We start from the raw sequence: 19,235 nt of genomic DNA on the forward strand, positions 1-19,235 counted from the left end.
GACAAGCATCATTATCTTCCCTGAGGAGCTGGGCACAGAGAGGTGGGTCACTGGAGAGCAGGGGCAGAGTGTGGAGGAGGAGTCAGGTTTGTCAGCTCTGGATTTAGAGCTGAAAAGGACCTTTGAGATCCTTTGGTCCCATTCCTTCATCTTACAGATGATACAAGTGAGGCCCACAGAGGGAGAGTCCTTTGTCCAAGGTCAGACAGAGCTGAGTTGGATTCAAACCAAGACCGTTGCCTGTGGGCCCTGCCCCATCTCCTAAGCTGTGATGTCCTGGCTCCAGGAGGCACAGACCCCAGCCCCACTGCGCATCCCCTGCCTAGCGGCCCATCCCTCAGCCATAGGAGGCTCACTCCCACTTCCAGAAAGGCCATGGATGGTCTCCTTCCTTGCCTTTCTTCCAATCCCAGCAAACTTATTGTCCGGCTAAACTCAAGACAGTAGGGCCAGGTATCCCAGAGGGTAAGCCAAGGTTAGTTCACTTTCCAGGCCTTCTCTGTTCCCCTCCTCATTCCACAGGCCACTCCCTGCCCAACAGCAGGAAAGACCCTTCTAACTCACCCGGGGAACTCACTTGTTTGGAGGGCCTCTGGCTGTACTCCTCAGATCAATCTCTCTTCCCTACAGTAGGCAAAGTGTTGTCAGGTAGATGTTGCTGGGGGTATTGTGTCCATTTTATGGATAAGGAAACTGAGGCTCAGAGAGTTTGGGGACATAAGGGGGGCACTATGGGGGAGGGGTGGCATTGGGAAATTACAGTCGTGCATACAAAACTGAAGAGCACCAGTAAGACATGGTTGAAAAGAAATTACTGAATGCTGTGCTTCTCGGGCAGCTCCCCTTAGACACCAGTGTGCCCAGGACACAGGAGGGTCCCCAAGGGTAAGGGTGATTTAATCATTGCTAGTGGCTTGTTCTGCTCCCAAACATTAGGACTTCTTTCCTTCCTCCCTGATTCTCTCCCTTCTTCCCTCCCTTCTTCCTTGCCTTTCTCTCTCCCTTCTTCCTTCCCTCTCTCTCTCCTTCTTTCCTTCCTTCCTGCCTTCCTCTATCCTTTCCTTTCTCTTTCCCTCCCTCCTTCCCTTCATTTCTCCCTCTATTCCTTCCTCCTTCCCTCCCTTCTTCCTTACCTTTTTTTCTCCCTTCCTCCTTCTCTTTCCCTTCTTTCCTTCCCTTTCTCTCTCCCTTTCTCCTTCTCTCTCTCCCTTCTTCCTTCCCTTTCTCTCTCCCCTCCTTTTTCCCTATCTTTCTTCTTTATTCACTTTCTCTCTCCATTTTTCTTCCCTTCCTTCCTCCCTCCTTTCTTTCCTTTCTCCTTCTCTCTCTCCCTCCCTTCTTCCCTCCCTCTCTCTCTCCCTTTCTCCTTCCCTTTCTCTCTCCCTTCCTCCTTCCCTTTCTCTCTCTCTTCTTTATTCCCTTTCTCTCTCCATTTCTCTTCCCTTCCTTCCTCCCTCCCTCCTTTCTTTCCTTTCTCCTTCCCTCTCTCCTTCCCTTCTTCCCTCCCTCCCTCCATTTCTCCCTCTGTCCCTTCCTCCTTCCATCCCTCCTTTCCTGCTTTCTTTGTTATTTAACCTCTACCTTCCTCAGTTTCCTCCTCCATAAAATGGGAGCCTTATCCCCATTTCCCCTCCTAGGATTGCTGTGAGGGTAAAATGAGATAATATTTGTAAAAGTGCTTGGCAAACCCTCAGGCTAACTATGTAAATGATAGCTATTACCATTATCGGGTTTTTTTAAAATTAATTAGCATTACCAAATACTCACTGGCCATGTCCTGTGTACCTGACCCCACACTGAACTTCATCTGGGGATTGTGCCCAGCCTCGCTGAACCTCCCGTCTGCCTCTCTTCCCCCTCCCAAATACTTGCATTCTTCACAGAATCACAGAGCTCTCAACCTGGCAGGGCCCTCAAAGGCTTATTCCAGCTTCCACATTCCACAGTGACGGCCTTAAACCCAAGACTCCAGGATTGCATTTCCAGCACTCTTTGCACACCAGTCTTTAAACCTTGACTCTCAAAATCAAAGAATGACACAACCTCAGCATGATATGATGGGGAGAGAATCCTGCCTCCGATGCTGACTGGCTGTGTGACCCTAGCCAAGTCACATAACCTTTGAGCCACCGTTTCTTCATCTTCTGTACGATAGAGATAACATACTAACATACGTAGCTTATAGGGCGGTTGTGAAGACAAAACAATCACAGGAGGGTAGATTGAGAACTGGACAGGACTTTATCGGTGACCTAGTCCACCTCCCTCATTATACAGATAAGGAAACTGAGGCCCAGAGTGCTTAAGAGACTTGCTCAAGGTCATACAGAGAGACTTAAAGGGAAGATTTGAACTGAGGACCTCTGATTTCAAAACCCTAAGTAAGGAGCTTTGCAAATGCAGAGGTATCAGATGTGCACCCCGTTGGCCCCACGTAACACTCTAACTGTGGCCGGGACCAGATGAAGATGTAGCAGGAAAACATTTAACAAAATAAATAAAAATACAATAAAACATAGATAATGTTAATTTGTAGTTTTCTAAGTCATTGTATGGCCTGCAGGGATTCTTATGTGCTTATGTCCTGTTTGATTTGAGTCTGACCCACTGACAGTGTCCAGCCTTAGAAAAGCAGTCCTCTCTACTATTAGAAACAAAGGGGTCGCCAGCTTCCGCCTGGATAGCTCTAGTGACGGGGAACTCCACATCAGGAGGGAGGCCCCTCCACTTTGGACAGCTCCAATAGGAAGCTCCTGCTTTCTGTCAGATCACCAGCATCGGTCTCTCCTGCCTTTTCTCCCTCATCTCTCCTGTCCTTGGTGGTCAGCGGCCCAATCCCTCTTCCACAAGGACAGCCTTTCCAACGCTTGTGGACAGCTCCGGACAGCCCGCCCCCCCCACTCCCACCCCAAGAGCCCTTTGCTGGTTGGAATCGAGTTATTCAGGGTTGGGTTTTCCCTAGCATGTGGAGGGCATTTCTCTTGAAAGCTGAGCTAGGCCTGTGGGGAATGCAAAGGAGAGAGACCTTTCCCTGAGGCTAAGAGGGTCTGGGGAGGCAGAGGAATAACTGATGGGAGAGAAGATAATGGACAGGAAAAAGGTAGCAGGAGATTCTGTCATCTGCTGCCTTGGGGATCAGAGCCTCCCTCCCCTCGGCCCCATCTACGCTGACTGCCCTGCCTCCTGGGAAGCCTTTCCTGACCTCCCCAGCTGCTGCCCCCTCCAAAGTGATGCTACCCGTCTCACACATTTCTGTTACCTGCACATTGTCTCACACAAGGGAGGGAAGGGAACAAGCATTTGCCAAATGCCTACTACGTGGCAGATGCTGTGCTAAGCAATTTACAGATTTGATCCTCCCAACAACCCTTGGGAGGTAGGTGCCATCATTATCCCTGTTTTACAGGGGAGAAACTGAGGCAGAGAGCAGCTAAGTGACTTGCCCAAGGTCGTCCGGCAGTTGGGTGTCTGAGGCCAGATTTGAACTCAGGTTTTCCTGATTCCAGGCCCAGACCTCAAACCACCAAGTCTCACAGCTACTTCTTGGAGAGCAGGGACAATTTTATTTCATAGGTAACATTTATATAGCACCTACTATGCGCTAGGCACTGTGCCAAGTGCTTTACAAGTATTATCTCATTCGATCCTCATTTCATTATCCCCATTGACAGTGGGGGAAACTGAGGCAAACAGAGGTGTCACACAGCTGGTAAGTGTCTGAGGCTGGATTTGAACTCGGGTCTTCTAGGTTACCGCACTCTCGTCAGCTACCCCTTTGAGAGCAGAGACTCCTCTGTTTTTGTCATTGTGTCCAGAGAGCCCAGAGCATAGTAGGTGTTCAATCATAGTGCTCGCTGCCTGTTTGCTTGATTGCTGTGAGGAAGTCACCATGCACCTTCTAGTTCCCATCATTAGACTGGGAGCTCCCAGAGACCAGGGATCGTCAGGCTCTACCTTTCTCTGAATTGCTTCCATTGTCTTAGACATCTTACACATGATTTAAGAGAGTGGGAGGAGTCTAGCTGCCCCTAACTCAAATTAAAATCAATGCCTTTTGTTTTTCTATCACAGTCACTTCTAGAAATCTAATGTCCTTTCTCCTTCATCAAGATGCCTCTCAAATGAATTGAATTGAATCATGGCGGGCAGCAGACAGAGTCCTTCCCTGGGAACCTGCTGTGTGTCCAAGACCAAAGGCTGTACCTTTTCCGAGTTTCTAGTACAAGACATACAAAATTGATCTTATTTCTGCTTCCGGGAAGGAATCCTGCTACAGAAACAGAGATCCCCCTTTTCCAGCCAAGGATTTGGTCTCTATCTACAAGCAGCCATAGCTTCAGCACCTCGAGCTGTGACCTTAACCTCTGTCTCCATCCCATGAGGGCAATGAGTCATACAATAGAACGTCAGAGCTGGAAGGGTCCTTAGAGCATTGAATGTCAGAGCTAGAAGAGGTCTAGAATGTCACAGCTGGGAGGGGCCCCAGAATGTAAAACCTCAGAGGGGGAGGGCCCTGGAACACTGACCATCAAATATTAGAGCTGGGAGGAGTCTTGGTGACCATCCCATCCAACTCCTTCATTGTAAAAAAAAAAAAAGAGGAAATTAAACCCTGGAGAGGGCAAGGGGCTTGACCAATGGCCTGGGTCAGTCAATGGCACCTCATGTCATCCTGGTTCTAAGCTGTCCCTTCCTCACAGCTACAAGCATAATCTTCTAAAAGCCCATCTTTGGCTACAGCACTCTCTAACTCAGAAGTTTGTAACGGCTCCCTATCAACTCTGGGACAAAATTCAGACTCCTCAATCTAGCTTTCCAAAATCTGGCTCCTCTCAAGTTTTCTAGCTTTATTTCACAAGACCTCCCTTGGAAACCACCTTCTGTTCCCCAGATCTAGCATTTCCTCTCTCCCCCACCACCATGTACATGCATATATGCATGTCTAGAATTCCTTCAAGGCTCCCCTTTTCCATGAAGTTTTCCTTGACCTCCCTAGTTGGTACTAATCTTTTCCTCCTCAAATGGCCTTGCCTTTATTTCTTCTGTGTACACATTATGTTTCCCCAAGGGAATGATGCTCCTCCAAGTTGATGGGGTTTTTGTGTCTTTTTGTATCCTGCGTTCCTAGGACACAATAGATACTCAAGGAAGGTTTGTTGTATTACATTAGAACCACGTTACCTGGAGGGGTCAGGGAGAGCACATTAGTTGGATCTCTCTGAAACCATGGCCATCTTTTTAACATTCTCCTGCCATGGTTGGATGACTGTGAACCATGGGACACTGCAGTCTATGAAGAATTAAAAATGAGTATCCCATGGAAGTCACTGGAGAGGTGGAGGGTAGGTGGATGTGAGCTGGCTGCCACCCATAACAAAAGGTACCAAAATTAAGAAATGGACTACAGGATGTCATCACCAATGTGCATGGTTGGAGAAGAACATGGGCTGGATCCATGGTTGGGGAGAGCAGGGGATGGCAAAGGTACAGCCCATTGCCTTCACTAGCATCCTTGTGGTATTGAGAAATCAAGGAAAACCCCCATCATGATGAATGGATGGCAAATAGCCAGCTTAAGGAAGAACACAGAGGACAGTTGCCCAGGATGGGCAGGGATGGAGGGTTTGCAATCTGCATTACTGGAGAGAACTTCCCATGGAAGAGATCATAGATGCATTGCTTTATCAGACTATTAGCTTGCATTTACATAGTCTTTTGACACACATCATTTCGATGAGTCCCAGTAGCCTTTTGAGATAGTTAATATAAGAATTATTATCCCCATGTGAGAGAAGAAGAAACGGGACCCAGAGAATCTTGCCTAAAATCTTACAGCTAGTTAGCAGCAAAGCCAAGACTGGAACTCTGGCTGATAATGTCCACTTAGGTTCTTTTCCCCAATACACCAAGCTGCCTCTCCTGAGGCACATTAGGAGAGTGGACACTCAAGCTGACATTGGATAGGACCTAGAGTAGGGGGTCTCATCCCTTCATTTTATAGATGGAGAAACTGAGGCACCTGGAAGTTAGGTGATTGCCTGAGTTTTGGAGACAGAATTAGAACCCAATGCCCTGCCCAGGAGTCTAGGTGGTAGCAGAGGGTGATAAGATTTAATAAAGGCCAAAGAACAGGAAAGTCCCCTAAGGTTAAGATGCCACCCAAGCTTACAGACTCCACTCCAGCTGATTCCAAGTTTGTCCTCCACCCCCTTTGCCCTCAGTAACCCTCCCTGAAGAAGGCTGTTAATGTCCAACTTCCAGCAAATTCATGGGTTTCCTAAAGGCCCTTTAATCTGGGACATGTCACGGAGAGGGGAGGCCCCGGCGCCCAGTAGATTTATGGGCCCTTGCTCAAGGCATGAGTGCCCGGGAAATCGTCCATGAGGGAGGTCAGGCTCTCTATTAAAAACCAGCTGAAAATCCGAGCAAGGGAGTGATAAATCGGCCTGAGCAGCAGGATGCAATTATGGAGCCGGGCAGAACAGGAAGAGAGGGTGGGTGACCCTTGGGGGTCTTTGGGATGTTCTGTTGTGACTGCGGCAGCGAGGGCTCCTGTGAGCTGAGACTTTCCCTTCTTCCTTAGTCCATCAAAATTTCTGATTACTCAGGGCTCATCACAGCTCTGACAGCGGGGGCAGCAACCTGGCCCTGTTGCTTGTGGATGGAAGATTATTGGCCCCTCCCCTGTGCCAGGCAAAGCCCCTCCTTAGCAAGAAAAGGAGCTGAGCGAGATTCCCTGTCACTAAATAAAAAACTTGGGGCTGCTGATGCCTTAACGGAGTGTGGGGGCAATCCAAAGACTGTGAAAGAATAGAGAAAGCAGCTGGCCCTGCCCCTTCCCCCAACTTATTTTATAGATGGGGAGACTGGAGCCAAGTTAAGTGACTTACCTAAGGTCACACAGAGAGTAAAGCTAGACCTTGAACCCTGGGTCTTCTGGCTCCAAATCCAGTATTTTTCCCAATATAGAGGTATTGAGGTGGCACACCGGGTCTGGAGTAAGGGAGACCTGCGTTCAAATCCAGCCTCAGACATTGACTAGCTGTGTGACCCTAAGCAAGTCACTTAATTCCTCTTTGCCTCAGTTTCTCTATCTGTGAAATGAGGTTAATAATAGCACCTACCTCCCAGGGTTGTTGTGAGAAGCAAATGAGATATTTATAAAGTTATTTGAAAACCTTAAAGCGCTGGAAAGGCCCTTAGATTTCATCTAGTCCAAATGTAAGTCAAGCACAAATTGTTTCTTCTACGAGCCCTGAACTGCACATGGGAGTACAACACAATCCTTAAGCAGTTTATTTTTCATCTCATTTAGGAACTCCCTTGGCTGGAGGCAGCTGTGGCAGAAGCCAAGACCTCGGGTTCAAATCCCCCACAGGCAAGTCAACGTGCCTCTGTTCCCTAAGAGAGCGGCCCACGTGGCTTGCTTTGGAGTGGCTGGCATTGGTAAATAGGATTTTATTTTTTTCCCCAACTACATGCAAAGACAGTTTTCAACATTCATCTTCCATTAGACTCTGAGTCTCACGTTTTTTCTCCTTCCCTCCCTCCTCTCCCCTCCCCAAGACAGCAAGCAATCTGATATAGGTTATACATGTGCAATCACATAAAGATATTTCTATGTCATATATATATATGTATATATATATATATAATATATATTTTGTAAATAGTATTTTATTTTTTCCAACCACATGCAAAGACAGTTTTCAACATTCATTTTCTACCAGATTCTGAGTTTCTATTTTTTTTGTAGTGACTGTCATTGGCCTCCAAAGGGTCCTGATAAGACGGAGGGGAGGGCCCCACGCATCCCCTCCCCGTGCCTCCAAAAATACCTCAAAGCTTCTGTCATTGCTGGCTCAGGCTGTTACCTTTGGGGTACACCAGCAAGTTCGCCACGCCAGGAACTGCATATTCCTTTCCCATTTCCCTAAATGTGTTCAGTACAGTTTGGTCAGGGGGTTGGAACTTCAAGGTCTAAGAGCCCCAAAATCAGGTCTAGAGAAAGTGATTCTTATTTGATTATCTTCTCCCTTCAGCTCTCAGTCTATAAAGCTCCAAGCCCCCAGTGGATCAAGTCTCCATCGTCACAAAAGACTCTAGACTTTCCCAGTGTCCCACTCCCTGCCCCGCAATATTCAGTTATGGAAGAAGCTGCGCCTCTGTGCCTTCAATAACCCTCATATTCATCCCTAATGTTCAGCACTTCATGGGTTTACCAAGTATTAAGAAGTTCAAGAATTACTATTCCCATTTTACAGAAGACAATACTGAGGCTCAAACTGGTGAATTAACTTGTCCAAGGTCATACTGTTACTCAGTGGCAGAGCCAGGTTCAGACCTGTGTCTTACAATCCCATGGACCACATTCTTTCCACTTCCCTGAACTTGTTTCAAAGGAAGCTTTTGTTAAAAACATATTTTAAAGGCACAACACCAAACACGAGCTTGCTGTGCGTGCGCGCACGCGCACGCACACACACACACTCGAACACAGCCAGAAATGGGAAGAACGCATCTTACTTGATCTCGCTTTGTCCTCCTGCTTTCCGGGCGATCTGGACCAGCTCTTTCCCGTATCTCTCTTCTGCTTGGGCCCTGGAAACAATACAATGAGTTCCCTGAGTGGGCCCCTAGAAAGTCGCCAGCCCCATCCCTCTCCAGAGCCCTCCTGTGAGCTCAGTCCCGTCAGTACTTCACCTCTAGGGCATGTGAAGAAGGCAGACTGAGGATCCAGAGGATTCCTGTCCCCCATCTTTCTTCCAGGGCCTCTGGCTTTGGGGCTGGTCTTACCCATAGAAATGTACACAGGTGGGCCCTCAGACACTGAGGAGGCCCTCTCCCTAACTTGATGCCTAAAATTCCACCATCAACACTTCCATCCTTGGGACAGAAGAATTGCCTCCTAATGGGATCCCTGAGAGGGGAGATTCACAGTAAGCCTGGGACACCTCAGAATGAATGAAGTTATTTGCTATACAGGCTACTAGAAAGATGAGGAAGATAAGCAGTCAGTCAGTCCATCAACAAGCATTTAATTGGTGCTTCCTATGGGCCAGGCAGGTACTATACTGAGCATTAGAAGACAAAGAAAGTTGGAAACAGGGTCACTGCCTGCAAGGACACCCCATTTTAATGGGAGAGAAGACATGCAAAAAAACCATATATATAAAAGATATGTGGGAGGCATATGTAAACACAATGTCTATACAAGCAGGAATCGGAGGTAAGTTCAGAGGGAGGGACAGGAAAAGGCAGAAGGTGGGGTCCAGATGAGTCTTGAATAAATAGGCCAGGGAGGCCAGGAGACAGAAGCAAGTAGGGAGAACTTTCTAGGCATGGAGGACAGCTACGGAAAAGATACTGAGAACAGGACGATAATTAGAATAATAGACTACAAATCATAATTAGCATTTATACAGTGAAGCCCTTAAAGGTGCCATCTCCAGTCATCCTGATCTCTCTATGGCCATTGGACCCAGATGGCTCCAGAGGAGAAAGTGAGGCTGGCAACTGCACACTCACTTATATCCAATTCACTTGCAAGTCATTGCATCATCTTCCTGATGTCATAGTTCTCTTTGAGAATGAAGGGCAAACAACCACAACATAAGGTTTGCAAAGCACTTTACACAGGTTAACCTGTTGGAGGCAGAAAACACCAGATTTCACAGCTTTGTGGGCTCATCCTCTCTGGAGTCTGCTTTGTCATCTGAATTCACTAGAGTTAGGAGACCTATGTCCTGTTTCTGCCACTAATAGGCTGTGTGACCTTGGCTGAGTCACTTCTCTCTGAGCTTTGAGTGCTCCCCTGTAGATTAAATGGTCTTCACAATTCCTTCCAGCACCAGGATGTTATGGTTCTATGGAATCAGGCTGGATAACGAGATGTCCTTTGCAAAGTACACATCCATATCTTAGAACCCAAGAAGATGGGAGAGGGAAGGTGCCCTCGAGGTCATTTGGGCCAGGGGTTCTTAGCCTTTTGGGTGACATAAACCCTTAGGTGGTCTGGTGAAGCCTATGGATGCTTCCTCAGAATAATGTGTTGTGTTTTTTTTTAATTCCCACTTGAAGGAAATGCTAAGTTTCTGTTAAAGGTTAATGAAAATAAACACGTCTTTTTTTCCTAGCCAATTTCACTGACCCCCTGAAATCTACTCGAAGACCCCATGGGGGCCCGTGGACCCCGGGTTAACAACCCCTGATCTAGGCCCAGTTTCTTAGAAGTGGTCTAGAACTGGGTCATTGGCTTCTAATCCAGAGTTCCTTTCATTCCTCCAGATAGCGGAAGGGCTGGAGGGCTCCATAGGCCCTGACCTCCCGGGCTTTTCCTCCATGCTCCATCCTCTCCTGAACTTTGTAAGACTCCTTGGGGCCTCTCCCCTTCAACACCCAGCCCCAGGCCCAGGGATATGGTACAGCATCTATCAGTCAGCCAACAAACACTAAGGATCCACTGGGTTCCGGGCACTGTGCTGAGCACTGATGACACAAAACGAGGCAAAGGACAGTCCCTGCCCTCAGGAGAAGCCATCACTTCCTCAGTGGCACCTTCCAAAGGTGCTGTCTTCCACTTCCCCAAATCAGGTTGTGTTATGGAACTGAAAGAAGCGGCCCAGAGCTATGGAGCAGCCTGAGCCAGGGCCCAAGTCAGGTGCAGAGCTTGGGACCCCAGAGTCTCAGGTGGGTGGGGAGGTCATTTAGGCAAAGAGCAAAGCCACCATCATTATCTTTGCTAATGAGAACTGCAGTCAGCTGGCCAAGGAGAGATAAACCTGCAGGGGAAGGGTTTGGAAGGGGCATGAAAAGGGGCTCCTGTGCGTAAGTCTTCAGCCTGGGGGGTGAAGGGACCCTTTGTCTCCCCTACAGAGACAGCCCTGGGACTGGGGGCAGAAATGGGGGCCAGAAACCTCTGTGCAGCGAGGCAGATTCATGGAGTCACACAGAACACCCCGTGCCATCTTGGATCCAGATGAGAAAGACAGAGACAGTGACTGACAGAGAGACAGAGATAGAGAAACACAGAGAGAGACACAGCGACCAACAGAGACAGAGATACAGAGACAGAGAGAGACTCAGAGACAGAGACTGATAGAGACAGAGATACCGAGAGACAGACAGAGACAGAGACGGGGGGGGGGCAGAGACGGAGACACAAAGAGAGACAGAGATGAAGACAGAGACACAGAGACTGATAGAGACAGAGATACAGAGAGACAGATAGAGAGAGACACAGAGAGAGGCAGAGATGGAGACATAGAGACAGAGAGACAGACAGAGACACAGAGACTGATAGAGACAGAGATACAGAGACAGACAGATGGGAGGTGGCACAGTGGAGAGGGAGAGAAAACAGCCAGCCAGGACTGAGCTACCTCTGCAGCTCAGAAAATAAGAAGGGGAAGCGACTGACATGGCCCTGAGCATCTCTTCCCCTTACAGATGCCTTCGGCTGGGGAGCTCCACACAGAGGTTAAAAATAGCTGAAGAAAAACACACGTGGACTCAGCACACGCAAAGCCAGAGACCCGAAGGCGCATGCACTCTCTCTCTCTCTGTCTCTCTCTCTGTCTCTCTCTCTCTCTCTCTGTCTCTCTCTCTCTCTGTGTCTGTCTGTCTGTCTCTCTGTCTCTGTCTCTGTCTCTGTCTCTCTCTCTCTCACACACACACACACGTACACACGCGCACACACAGACACACATGCACACGTGTATACACACGTGCACACACACACAGACACAAAGGCACACATACACACACATACTCTCACACACATGCACACACAGAGACACACATACACATGTGTATACACACATACACACGCACACACACAGAGATTCACAGAGACACGTGGCCTCATCCCCAGGGATTCCTTCACCCTCAGACTGTGCAAGGCTTGCACACACAAACTCACACAGATTCAACTAGCACACACACACACATACACATGCGCACACACAGACACATAGACACATGTGTATACACACATACAGACGCACACAGACACACATACGCACATGCACATACACACACATGCACACAGACACAAAGGCACACATACACACATATGCACACACACATGCACACACAGACACACACAGACACACAAACACACACACATACACACACACACACACATACTGCCTTCTCCTGTACTCACAAGCACATGCCCAGACTGTCATCCTCACCCCTACAAACTCCCTAGGTCCTTAGGACCCATCCCTCGCTCGTCCTCTTAATTTACATTTTCAAAGATAAAGGGGAGGAGATGTGAATGCTCTCAGGCAGCTCCCACCTCCAGCAGGCGTGATGCCTAGACACCCTGCTAGGCACAGGCAGGCAGGAGGGCTGCCTTTGAGCCCAGGGCACCTCCCTCAAATCTACTGACAGTTCCAATTACCTGGCTAAGGATGAGGAGGCTCCCTCCCCGTCGCTAGAAGGGATCATTCTCCCGCTGTTCCTGACCACAATGAAAAGCTGAAGAGGTCAGGCCAGGCCAGAAGTCACTTCCACTGCTTCACAGTGAGCCTGGGCCTTGACCTTGACCCACGCCCTCCTGCCCCCACAGCCCCCTCACCTTTGCTTCAGCAGGTCCTCCACATCCTTACACATCTTTCTCCCATCCAGCAGCCGCTGCAGAAGGGTCTCATAGCCTGTGTGGGCTGTGAACTCCTTACACTGAAAAAGACAAAAAAAAAAGCTCCTGACTCAGAAATGCCCCACTGTGGGTCTAGGGGAGGAGGGCTGGGAGGGTGCGGCCATTGGCCCCATGGTGGAGAGGTACGAGTGGGGATATCCCTGTAGGACAGGCATTGCTAGAGGTCTCTGCCATCTGGCCTCCCCTCTCGGGGGACAGGACTGGAGGGGAGCAGGAGAATGGCCCCTTGTTCTAGACTCTGAGATGGATGCTATTTGCCCCCCCAAATGTCACGGGTCTAGGGGGTGCAATTGACCAGTTCAGAACAAAAGCCACTTCCCTGGGTACTAAGGTGGCACCAAGCTTCCATGAAGGACTTGAACCCCTCTGGGCATGCAGGTTACATCAGGAACAGGGGAGGGTCAGCCTGGGCAGGGTCAAGAGAGCAAACCTTCTGGACCGTGCCAGAGGGCGAGTAGCCTGGCAAAGACTATTGGGTACAGTTTGAAGCTACAGGCTGGTTTTTCCCTGGGCCCAGAGCAGGAAAGTAACATCCCCTCAGTCATGCTTATCTCCCTCAGGCAGAGCTCCCCAGACCTGGGAGGTGGGGTGGGACACGGAGGAGGCCGCGAGGGGACAAAGTGAAGTCCCCACTGCCTTGTCAGAGCAGTCCCCTGACAGGCCACCAAATAACGCACTTGGATCACAGATTTAGAACTGAAAAAGCCCAGACCTTGAGTCAGTCAGTCAACAAGCATTTATTAAATGTTTACTACTGAGAAAGAGAACATAGTGCCTGGCACCTGGTAGACACACAGTAGGGAGATGGATCATCTTGTTTGGGGAACGGTGGGGAGGAAGGAAGGCAGTAAAGTGCAAGCAGTCTGGAAAGGTAGGAATGGATAGACTGCTGGGCCTGGACTCAGGAAGACCTGAGTTCAAATCCAGTCTGCGAGACTCACTAGACGTGTGACCCTGGGCAAGTCACTTAACCCCTGTTTGCTTTCAGCTTCCTCATCTACAAAGTGGAGGTAATGATGGGGTCAGGGTTGTTGTGAGGACAAAATGAGATGTTGATAAAGTTCTTTGCAAACCTTAGAGCACCATGTAAACGGTAGTTATCATCAGCAGCATCATGGTGGTTCTATTACCACTGTTATCTAGCACATGGGGAAATCAAAGCCTAATAAGGTTTCGTGGCTTTCTTAAAATCAGACAGGTATCGGAAGCAGAGCCAGTGCTCAAGCCCAAGTTCTCTGGCTCTGAATCTAGCATCCATTCCAAGAAATAATGTCATTCATATCTACAAGAAGGAGCCAGGAAGGAGAAATCACAGAATGCCTGCTGAGTAGTCAACTGGACCCTGCTTTGCTTCCCCAGCTGAGCCCCCAACTGGATCCTCCTGCATCCCCACAACTGAGCCCCCAACTGGACCCCCTACACCCCCTAGCTGAGCCCCCAACTAGATCCTCCTGCATTCCCACAACTGAGCCCCCAACTGGACCCCCTGTGCTTCCCCAGCTGAGCCCCTAACTGGACCCACTGTGCCCCACCAGTTGCACCCACAACTAGACCCCTCTGTGCACCCAGAGCTGCTAACCAGACCCCCTGCACCCCCAAAAGGTGCAAAAGATGCCCCACTACACTCCCTGGCAAGTGACCCTTCAGGTCCTCCATCGAGGAGCAGACACTTCCTCTCCAGGGGGCTGCTATCCCACTTGTGAAGAGTTTTAATTGTTGGGGAAGAAAGAAAAGTGGTCCTTCTATCAAGCCCACATCTGTTCCTTTATAACTTCCACGCATCCCTTCTGTTCTCCATTCTGGGGCCAGAACAAGTCCAATTGACGGACATGATGCCCCCACTGAGCTCACCAGTCCTAGCTCCTTACACCGATGTCCCTCTAAAGTGGACTCAAGGCCATTGGCCACCCTGGTTGTACTCTTCTGGATGGAAGAAACACACACACACACACACACACACACACACACACACACACTCATACACACTCAGAGTGAGCCTAGTTCCCTATCCTATGCTATCCTATCAATGCCCTTATGGCTTCCAGGGCATCAGGCGCCCCTTCCTCCCTGGAAGATTCATGTGGAACACAAACGAGAACCACAGAAGGGTTTCACAGGTTAACAGGGTCATAGTTAGAAAGGACCTTAGAGGTCATTGAATCTAATCCCCAGTTTTTACAGGGAAAGAAACTGAAACCCCGAGAAATTGAGTGAGTTGGTGAATGTCCCACAGCTAGCAAGTGGCTCTGATCAATACATGTATCAAAGTACAGACAGAGACACTGAAGCCAAATAGCCTCAACCTCTCTTACTTAGACTCTGAGCCAAGGATCAAAAAGGAGAAAGTCCAAACCAGCCCCTCCCCTCTTTGGCCAGCCCCCATCTACTGGTCTGGCCCAGAGTGGCCGGATGCTCTGAGCTGCCCTCTCACTTTGGTTTGAGTCTTTGCCAGATCCTCATTTCTTTGGCATTTCTTGTGTTACAGCTAGCCCCCTTAATCAGTCTGAAAGACCGCAGCAGCTTCCTGTAGGGTGGAAAGTGACACCTCGGCATCTAGCTGGCCTCACAGCCCAAGGGGAAGGAAAAGAAAACACCCACATTGGAACCCCTTAAATGCCCGCCTCTCCTACCAGGAGAGAAAGCAGGCAGGGGCCAGTCTAGGGTGGAAAGAGATTTCAGAAGCCTCCAGTGTCCTAGCCAAGTCAGCTGGAACAGCCTGACCCCTCCTCTTCCTTTACAAAAGAGGAAACTGAGTCTCAGAGGAGACTGGGACCCATCCAAGATGACAGAGAATATGGGCCCAAGTCTCCTGACTCCCAAGTCCAGTGCTCTTGCTACTAAGCCACATGACTTCATGGCAATAAAAGTACCCTGGCCGGCAAGTCAGAAGGCCCACGCTTGAACCGGAGCCTGCTTCTGACTTTGTAAAATGAGAAGTTTGACCTAGATGACCTTCAAACTCACTTCCAGCTCTAAGGTCTAAGATCCTGGGCCTGAGAGCAAGTCCAGTAGGGTGGATTTTCCCCAACTTTTCTCCATCCCAAATGTCCCAACCTACAGCCCCCAGGTGGGCCCAGAGAGGGTGCCTGCCCTCTGCCCCAACTGACCCTTAGAGAAAGAGAAGAAAACCACACCTACATTCGCCATTTCCAGACTGACTGAGGAGAAGTGAGCAGTCCCCCGAGAGAATCTCCTGGCCACCTGCCTCCCAGCTGGCAAGGCCCGGGGGAGTTCCTAACTCAGGGGAGCAGCATCAGAAGATGTCCCACAGCCAAGACTTCAGGAAGAGACAATGAAGGCAAGGGAACCGAAGTCACAGATGACTAGGCCATTCCAAGGAAGTATGGCCCTCTCCAGAACAAGAATAGCTCACAGTGCTCCTCCCTCCCCTCCCCCACAGTGTTTCCCTTCCCTTTTCCCTCTCACCTCCCCCTTCCTACCCAGCCAACTGCCACCTCCAATGGCTCAGGGCCCATTTAAGATCCACCTCTTGTAGGCAGCCTGGTCTGATTTCTCCAGTCCACATTGACTTCCGACTCACTGGAACTGTGAGCAGAAATGGTCCCGAGAAAGCATCTAGTCTGACATGGCTCCCCCTTAACACCCATCACCATTTACAGATGGGGAAACTGAGGCCTGGAGAAGGGAAAAGACTTAGAATCCTACCATCAAGGGATCATAGATTTAGAGCTAAAGGGATCTTAGAGCACTGAACCTGGAGGCAGAAAGACCCGGATTCAAATTCAGCCTCAGGCACTCACTAGCTATGTGGTCCTGGGAAGGCACTTAACCCCTATTTGCCTCAGTTTCCTCATCTGTAAAATGGAGGTAATATAGCACCTACCTCCTAGAGTTAAATCCAATGAGATGAAAAATCAAAAAACATTTATTAAGTGTTTACTGTATGCCAGGCACTGCGCTAAGCCCTGACCACACACACGGAAAGAATGAGGGAGGACAAGACCCAGAAAAGGAGACTGGAAAGGACAGTGGGGAGGGGGCAGGGGTATGGTTGAGAAAGTCCTTTGGAGAGTCAGGAGAGCAGTCAGTAACAGAGCCAGGATTTGAATCTAGAGCCTTTGACTCCAGATCTATTGCCCTTTCCATGAGGCTGTGTGACCTCAGCACTGAATCATACTCCCTTTTATTTTTATTGCACTGCTTCACATGTGGAAGCTTTTCTCCCACATAAGCTGCTTGAGGGCAGAGACTTCGTGTTTCTTCTCTTGACTCCCCCAAAGCATCTGAGACAAGTTGGGGGATACTGTTGGCACTGAGAGAGAGAGAGAGAGAGAGAGAGAGAGAGAGAGAGGGAGAGAGAGAGGGGGCGGGGAGAAGAGAGGAGAGGAGAGGAGGGGAGGGGAGGGGAGGGGAGGGAAGGGAAGGGGAGGGGAGGGAGTGACAGAGACAGAGAGAGAGAGAGAGAGAGAGAGAGAGAGAGGGAGGATGAAATTGCTACACCATTACAAGAACAGCCCTCTTTTCCCAGGGACACTTGGGCATCTGAGCTAATTCCTCTGGGAGTGAGTCACTTTTGCCAACCAGTGGGCAATAAGTATAGACAGTAGTTCTGCTCTGACTGCAAAGAAGGCATGAAGGGGCAGTGGAAAAAATCATTTGAGTCAGAGGAGCCGGTCTCCCGGCCAAGCTCGAGTCAAATAACCTCCCCCTTCCTGGGCCTCGGTTTCCTCATTGGCAAAATGAAGGGGTTTGACTGGCTGAGTGGTTACCAACCTGAAAGCATAGAATCCCTGGGGGGAGGGGATGTAGGGTTACTGAAAGGGGTCCACAGACCCATATGCCCCCCCCCCCAAGCATGGTCCCTTTGATCTTCATTTAGCTCAGAAAAATATCTAGCCAGAATAAATGAAAGAATGAAAAATAATTTATTAAGCCCTTACTGTAGACCTAACACTTTACTAAGCACTAAAGGTACAGATATGAAACGAAGCTGTCCCAGGCCTCAAGAAGTTGATAATCTATCGGGGGAATGATAGAGAGAAGGGAGTGGCGCTCAGGAAGAGATACTTGGGCCTGACAAGTCACACAGGTGACGAGTGGAAAAAGAAAGCAAGACCACAGCCCCTTCGTGTGAGCGTGCGCACAGTTTACTGACGTGCAAAGGAGGCCTTCGGACTAAAACAGCCTCTGGACTAAAGGAGAGGATCTAAGGTTCAGGGCTATACAGGGCCTTGGAGAGCATCTGGATTATTTGCTTGAATGAGTGGAATAGTCATTAATAAGATAATATTAACTTAAAGAACTTCTCCAGTGGAGTGCCCCAGAAATCTGTCCCTGGGGCACTCCACTAGAGACTCAGAGGAATCCATAAAAGGCAGGCTTATCAAATTTGTGAATGACACCGAGATGGAGGAGATAGCTGACATCCTGGACAACAGAAACAGGACCTAAATACAGCTCATCCAACTAAACTGATGGGCAAAATCTAATTATATAAAGTTGAAAAGAGATTGATATACTTGGGTTCAAAAAATCATGGCTGGAAACCAGTATGTGTGAAAAAGATCCAGGAGTCCTAGTGGACTGCAAGTTCCATACGAGGTCACAGCAGCCACACAAGCTCATTCAATCTTAAGACACATCCAGGGGTATTATACCCCGATCAATCACTAAACATTGTTAAGTGCCTACTATGTGCCAGGCATGGTGCTAAGCTGATCTAGAGAGATTAGAACCCCATTATATTCTGCTATTGTCAGATCACATCAGGAGGTTTGTGGCCCCTTTTTAGGTAGAGAGTGAAATGAAGAGAGTAATTAAAATGGTGAAGGGGGTTGAAATCATCCCGTACATGAATAAGGGCAGAGGTTTCTTTGTGTGTCATGGACTCCTTGGTATTCTGGTGAAATCTATGGGCCCCTTCTCCAAAATATTGCTTTTCAATGCATAAAATGAAACACACGCAATTACAAAGGAAACCAATTATTCTGCATACATACAGTTACTAAAATTTTTTTTAGAAAAAAGTTCACAGACCCCAGGTGAGGAAACCCTGGGTTACAAGGCCTGGGGATGTTTACTTTGGAGAACAGAAGGTTTTAGGGGGAGGGGTGACATGATAAGGGTCTTCAAATATTTGAAGGGCTGCCATGTGGAAGAAGGATCAAATTTATTCTATTTGACCTCGGAGGGCAGAACCAAGAGGAGACTATCTGGAAGTTTCAGAGGCAGAGATTTAAATTCAGTGTATGGGAAAACTTTCTAGGAGAGCCCACAAACAGTGCAGGCTGCCTAGCAAGGTAATGAGTTCTCTGTCATCTGGAGTCTTCCAGCAAAGGCTGGAGCACCACTTACTAGGGCTTCAGTATCAGGGATTCCTGTTCACATCAGAGCTGGGCTCTGAGATGCCTTCCAGCTTTGATATTGGGTGATTCTCTTCTTTCCAAGGTCGCTTTGACCTTGAAAACCCATGATCCTGGGAGCAAGGGCTTCCATCCACGAATGTGGGGGTACTTATCATCTCCCTATCCGCAACCTCAACCGGGGAAATTCAAATTTTGTTTTCAATACCCATATGCTAGGGGCACAGGTTATATAGATCTAATTAAGT

At 48.8% G+C, this 19,235-nt stretch overlaps 1 protein-coding gene across 1 annotated transcript in view; it reads right to left on the bottom strand.

Annotated features, from left to right (window-relative positions):
• The window catches only part of PSTPIP1 (proline-serine-threonine phosphatase interacting protein 1), a 91,994-nt gene that overhangs the window by 36,638 nt on the left and 36,121 nt on the right, over window positions 1–19,235 (bottom strand). The window contains exons 2-3 of the mRNA XM_036735964.1: window positions 12,584–12,684; window positions 8,527–8,601 (exon numbers count right to left, since the gene is read on the bottom strand). Coding sequence (XP_036591859.1) covers window positions 8,527–8,601; window positions 12,584–12,684 — 176 coding nt within the window. The remainder of the gene's footprint in view (window positions 1–8,526; window positions 8,602–12,583; window positions 12,685–19,235) is intronic.

This window comes from Trichosurus vulpecula, chromosome 8 (assembly GCF_011100635.1).
Source record: "Trichosurus vulpecula isolate mTriVul1 chromosome 8, mTriVul1.pri, whole genome shotgun sequence".
Classification (NCBI taxonomy): domain Eukaryota; kingdom Metazoa; phylum Chordata; class Mammalia; order Diprotodontia; family Phalangeridae; genus Trichosurus; species Trichosurus vulpecula.